This window comes from Anneissia japonica, unplaced genomic scaffold (assembly GCF_011630105.1).
Source record: "Anneissia japonica isolate Jap-2015-1 unplaced genomic scaffold, ASM1163010v1 scaffold165_len1371125_cov188, whole genome shotgun sequence".
Taxonomy (NCBI): domain Eukaryota; kingdom Metazoa; phylum Echinodermata; class Crinoidea; order Comatulida; family Comatulidae; genus Anneissia; species Anneissia japonica.
Window position 1 is genome coordinate 1,351,361 of NW_022697648.1, and position 6,722 is coordinate 1,358,082.

Genomic DNA, 6,722 nt, shown 5'->3' on the forward strand with positions numbered 1-6,722 from the left:
TATATATATATAATATTTTATACAAATCTGTTGTAATTATTCTGGTTTAATAAATGTAGATTTGAATTGAACTGAATTTAATTGAAAAGGTAGGCTTTTCGGTACTTTAATCGTAAGTGTTTTTTGTACATAGTAAACTACGAGCCGTTGAAAGGATAGTGATGTTTTAGACAGAACATTTTAAGATGCTTCACATAGGTTTTAAAGTAGCAGGATATAAATTAAATCAAAACAAAACAAAAGATAAATAATCCAAAAAATGCTACCCGAAGAAGGACAAACTGGTGATGGCCGTTCATAGGCCTACCCAGTGGTTCATAGCACAAAACTTATTAAAAAGTTCACTTAGGGAAATCGAAAAACACGTTGACGTTTAAATTATATGCAAACTAAGAAGCAAAATGAATGCAAATGCTCACTTGCAAGATATGCATTCTGTGACAGTGAATATAAGAAATGATTATTTTACTAATGCTATTATTATTATTATTATTATTATTATTATTATTATTATTATTATCATAATCATCACCATCGGCGTCGTCGTCACCATCATCCTCATCATCATTACATTCATCATCATCATCATCGTCATTTCATCATCACCATCGTCATTATCAACAACATCATCATTCTCATCATCTTAATCATCATCATTATCATTATCATATCATCATCAGGTCTTATAATTAGCATTATTTTATTATTATTATTATTATTATTATTATTATTATTACTATTATTAGTATTATTATTATTTATGGTTTTTTCGTTTATTATTAATATTGACATTAAAAACACGAAGTAGTCATCCTACCTGATTTCTTATTTTCCGTCTTCACACTTTTCATCGAAAAGTGTTCATTTTCAAACGCTTCGTCCGTTAGTGTGTTGCCAGTTGTGACGTCACTTTTTATTTGTAAATCACAAGAATTCGAAGTGGTACCAGCATTCGATTGGTTGGAACTCGTGGAGAAACCTTCATCACGAAGCCGACAATAACCAACCGGATTATAGTCGAGACTATTGGAAATATACACGGCCGCAACCTTTGACACAAAGATAAAATAACACACGTCTAAATTGACTTTTGCAATAACAAGTTGAGCTACTGCAATAAAATAGAAAAAATAGGTTAAATATTCGAGTTTTCTCAGAATTTTTTCTATGCATTAAGGACATACTGTATTTTCTTCTCCTATATACACAGACAGGCGAATGTAATTACCGTATTTCAGGGGGCGCTAGCAAGTGATATGAGGTGATTTTTAACTAATTGTTTTGCTTCGAACGTTTCCAGTGCGAGGAGGAAACTGGGGGAGGGGCGAACTTTTTCACAAACACGTCTACAAACGCTCTCCCCGCCCGCACTGCCGTCTCTCTGAAAGTTGATAAGTTAAAATGATTTATTTAAATAATCAATTACATCTTTTAATTTTCTCTTTGATTAGGTTTTTCCCCCTATTTATCACTGTCAGTCGATGCAATTCGATAAATACACTCATGTTAAAATTATATGATTTTCATGAAATTTTAATAAATAATAAATAATAGTTGGATTTGTAGAGGGCATCATGCGAAAAAGCCTCTATGCCCTTGGTGATTGAGCTCTTTGAGTTGGACATTTTGAGAAAAAAGAAAGTTGAAGTTATTTTATGGAACAAAAAAAACATACTCCTTAAACTAAGGCATGGTTGGCCGTTGGCTCCGAGGAGTTCATCCGCCCTTTGTTCAGCCGTTTTTTTTCGTGCTGCTGGGTGTCCATCCACCCTCCCATTGGCGGCCGCTAAAGACCACCAGATGGGGTTGTCGGAATTAGTCGTCGACGACTCGACCGGATGCAGTTTATAACGTCGTGCCCAGGACACTATAATCCTAATCTACACTTACATACACTAAAATAAACCAACTTAAATAATTGGTTGAACTATTCCCATAATTAATAAATGAAGGTTTCGTGTCAGAGGTCGGCAAATCAACAAAACAGGAATTTCTTGAACTTTGACTTGAATATATTTTACAAACCATTTAACCGCCCCACGGATATACCGGTAATAAAATACTAAGTTTGTATCATAAAAAATTAAATTAAGTTAATACAGTACAGTTTATTTAGATCTATCATTAAAGTTTAACCAAATGCTGTTTTTAATATTTTACCTCGTTTTTACACTTTAACACTTCATCAATGGTTGTTTTCAGTGCAGTTTGTGTATCTTGATGTTTTACATTTCAGTATAGATTTTAGACAATGTAGAAATGTATGCATGTATATTCAACCAAAGTTTCTACTTGTGTTTGACCAATAAATAAATCTTGAATCTTGAGTCTTGAAGTGTGGACTAACATTGGTATCGGGATCTCTTTAAGTCCCGTCACACATAACCTTACCCACAACCACATACCGCCATATTATGTCCAATTGGGAATCAATATAATAGTTGTCCCATCGATGTACATGAATTATTGAAAATCACGGTACTTAATGGATCGTTTTATTTCATTTTTATTGAAAGACTTCGTGGATAAAGTAAGCAGCATATGCAATGGCAATGCAATTGAAGACAAAATTATATGTTGCTTAATGTTATATTATGTTGTGTGTATTTATTTATTTAATCAGAGTTCATGGGTCATTAATTTATAGTCTTAACTGCAGCATAATTTATTTAGAACTTATTATTGATTCTTTGATACGCCATATATCTAAAAAATATATTTATTTTTGATAACATGTCATACATATATAATTTGTAACCTTTTATCCTTTTCAGCATTAAGGCACTGACTTATCTATATTTAGATACAATTCAAAAATGCAGACGGGCATAGGCTAGGCCTACCTTTACTGTATTCTTTTGCATAAACCCTTAAATTGGTTGGTACGGTAATCAATTTTAAGATTTTAGTAAAATATCTGTAAATCAGCGAAAACCTCTGTTTCTGGTTGGAAGTTAATGACTTGATCCCTTGGTGTCAATAACAAAATCATAAACTTCCGATGACGTTTAGAGCAATCTCGAGACAACCATCTGGTGGTTTTTACCTCAAAAACCATATTTTTACAATGGTGTACCAAAAGTTTATGATTTTCTTCCCTTTAAATAAGCTATTCAATGTTTTAATTGAATTTTTGAGATTTTCCCCGATTTTTCTTTGGCAGGCCGTACATTTTCAAATGGCAATTTTTCACACAAACATAACGTACGGTAATGCTCTCATTACAAGTCTCGTTATCAGGCATGAGAATAGAGTCGCCTGTCGATTCAAGCAACATCCTTCTTTAATGTATGACTTAAATAATGTTTTATGAATACTGAATGATATAGTTAAATAATGTAACAACATGAAAAATACGAGGTATGGCTTATTAATATTAAGTTAAATGCTTTATACGTTGTTGGAATTCACGGCAGGGAATGTAAACTCAATGTAGGCCGTATTACATTTTCACGTTCAACTATATCCTACCTATTGATTAACATCTATTCAACGTTGTTACTTTTTACAAATTCCTTAATTAACTACTTGATGGACTGTGGGGAAGCAATCTTACCTGTTGACTAATAGGACGAACAATGAGAAGCCCTAGGTTGTGTTAACCGTTAAAATCGGCATCAAACAATTAACGAGCGCAAAAATAACTCCATGCAAATTCGATGCGACAATGTGCTTTGTCAAGAATGAGCAATTTTGTCAAGTCCTGGTAGACTAAATTGATTTCAAAGGGGATATCAACAACATTTACTCTTCAGTGATTGTAGCAGATACGGTGGGAGATCTTCTCTTAATTGATATCGAAAATTAAGCAAATAGTCTTGTGAAGTCAAATCATCAAACACTGAATGGATAAATAGGTGCATAGCCTTGCTTTATAATCGCCTGCCGAGGCTTTGACAATTCATAATCTATCAAAGAATTCAGGTAATTGATAGAAGGATTATTAACTGTCTTGTCAAAATTAGAAATCCCTCTTGTAGATCATGTGTAGCCCTAATTGTTCATTTAGTTTACATGGATAAGAACACCTAAGTTAAATTGGTTTGCTCAGGAGCATAATCTATTAGAGTTTTACTAGATCTCTATTGTGTAGAAAACAATTCCATGTGATTGCCATTTGAACTGGGTTTAAGTGAGTTTCAATCACGAAAGAATCAGCGTGATTTATCTCAATTGATTGAAGAAGGCAGTTGCTAACTGGCTGCCATGTACTATTTTATTCTGAGACCTTTACACCAATTATGTTTATTGTCACCATTTAACCATAAGATAATTTGGTAATCTTACAAGGAAAATTTCAGAAGGCTACCTTCGCATTGTCATAAAATAAATTTAGTATCTCAATTGGATTGTTCGTAATTCTTACCAAATAGTAATTCGGATGGCTGTTTACACGTAACAGCCACGTAATTTTAATGTATCAACTCAGACTAGAATAGAAAAAAAATGTCGTCGAAGTACATAAAGAAACATGTTTCTTGATCTGCAGGGAAATGCCTTTAAATTTCGCTGCTCGGACGGCCTTGTACAATATACAGTATGATGAATACCGCGAGTGGGATAGATCATATACGGTACTATATTTTAGATTTTGCCTTTTATGATAGGCCTACGATCGTTAATGATGACTGTAAGGTAGGCCTACTAATGGTACGAGATGCTTACTACGATCGTTTTAAGAAGTTTCTACTCCTCCTCCTTACCGTGCTCATTCCATTATCAAACTAAGAAGCGGCGTGTTAAGATGTTCTTCACACTAATTTGTAAAACTGACTATGGATGAAGGGCTGATGCTAAATTATTTAAGTATGCGTAAAAAGAACATGCGCTGATGACCTTTCTTCGCACATGTAGGGCTATGTACTTGTCCCCGCCACTAAGTCGTTTAAAATATGTAGGCCTAAGAATATACATAGAACTCCTACATCTACTTCAGTCAGCCATGATAAGTGACGTCTAATTTTTTTACTTTAAAGTCAACTTACATCTCTTTGGTTTTGGTAATATTTAACAAAAGATGAAAGAACACCACTTGTGAGTGATCCGTTCACCCCTTATCCCCCAATAACCAAAGATAGCGATATCGTCATCAAATTTATATATTTGACAGCCGGGGAGAGATTGTATAAAATGAATAGGTCTATTGAGGGCAATAAAACACACTCGTGCAGCACGCCAGTGTTAATTATGCATATTTATTAACTTCAAATTACCTATCCTAATAAACTGTCATCCACCAATTAGAAAGTCAAACACCCGGTTTATTTAAAGGCCCGTTTGAAGGGGAGTTTTTCATATATAGAAGGCCATGTGACGTACGACTTCATCTCTTCGACACTTAATATGGTACGGGGCCTGCGACAGTGGCGTTTTGGCATAGGCCTAAGTGAGATTAGGCCCTATGGGGGTCGCGATAATAAATTGAGTGGAGTTAGATAAAAATAGGGGGATATGAGGTGACTTACTACTTCGTAAGGGCGCCACTGCAGCCCGCTGTGCCAAACGTCCGAGACACAAGGCCTAAGTCATTATTACTTGCTCAAAACCATCTTGATGTTTTCAGGCAATACGGATCAAACATCACCTGAAATAGGCACGATGTCATTATGAAAGATTGCTTGATTAGTGTTTTTATTGGCCTGTATATTACTCGTATATTACTCTTGTTACTACGTGCCTTCATCAGCTTTATATATTGTTACCTACACGCACGCGCTCACCATAATTATACTGCAAGCCACAATGAAACTAACACCGAAAATTGAACATAAAACGCGTCGTTAATTTACTCTGCATTCCGGCTAATTCCTTAGCAATGTAAGCACTTAAAAATGGAGTGTTTTCGATTAGATAACGTGCCTGTCTATTGGAAACTAACAGTTGTTGCGAAGTGATGTTTGAAAGTCAGCAGAACTGAATGTCATACATGAACACACGTTCTTTACTGCTGGTCACTTTTGGAATTTTAAATAGATTTAGAGATCCGTTCAGGGAGCTTGCTTTGACCAATACGTTTGTACTCAAATATAGACTATATACAAATATGTTTTCGAATCTTTACGTTGTTTGACAAATTTTTTATGGATGCTAAGCTATAAATATTAAGTATTAGTATAAGTAGGTCTAGCATGGTGTGTGAATAATAATAGTAGGACAGCAATATTATTATTTTTGTCATGTAGGTCTGTATATCAAAGGCTCTGATATTCATAAAAATGCTTTAAAAGATATGCTAATCGTTATTTTCATACAAATAATGCTACATATGGTCACAATGCAACTATAATATAATAATAACTATTTCAGGTTTGCATATTATTTATTATATCATAATATCATATTATATATATACTGTCTCTTATACACATTTAGTTATATCTCTTACATCAATATTCTATACACAATAATTGAAAAAACTCATCATCGTCAAAAGTTGACCCTACATAAGATTTACAAAAATAGTCAAATGTAATCATACCTTGCTACATTCTACTGGTCGGTAGAAATCATTATCTATCTGACATGATCTATAGCAGTTATTGTTCTTCTCTGCACATTGGTACGAGGAGTACGAGCTTTGGCTTGGCTCTAGGAGCGATGGTTGTTTACCGGTATCGGGTGAACGCCAAACATGATGATTTAAATAATGAGGAAATGCTAAAAAAAATCGTAAAGTAAATGAATTAATCTACTTGATTTCAATAATAAAATCACATTATATG

The 6,722-nt window shown here is 34.0% G+C and overlaps 1 protein-coding gene across 1 annotated transcript in view; it reads right to left on the minus strand.

Annotated features, from left to right (window-relative positions):
* The window catches only part of LOC117102305 (zinc finger protein 233-like), a 21,693-nt gene that overhangs the window by 3,833 nt on the left and 11,138 nt on the right, over positions 1 to 6,722 (minus strand). The window contains exons 3-4 of the mRNA XM_033242574.1: positions 6,479 to 6,657; positions 818 to 1,049 (exon numbers count right to left, since the gene is read on the minus strand). Coding sequence (XP_033098465.1) covers positions 818 to 1,049; positions 6,479 to 6,657 — 411 coding nt within the window. The remainder of the gene's footprint in view (positions 1 to 817; positions 1,050 to 6,478; positions 6,658 to 6,722) is intronic.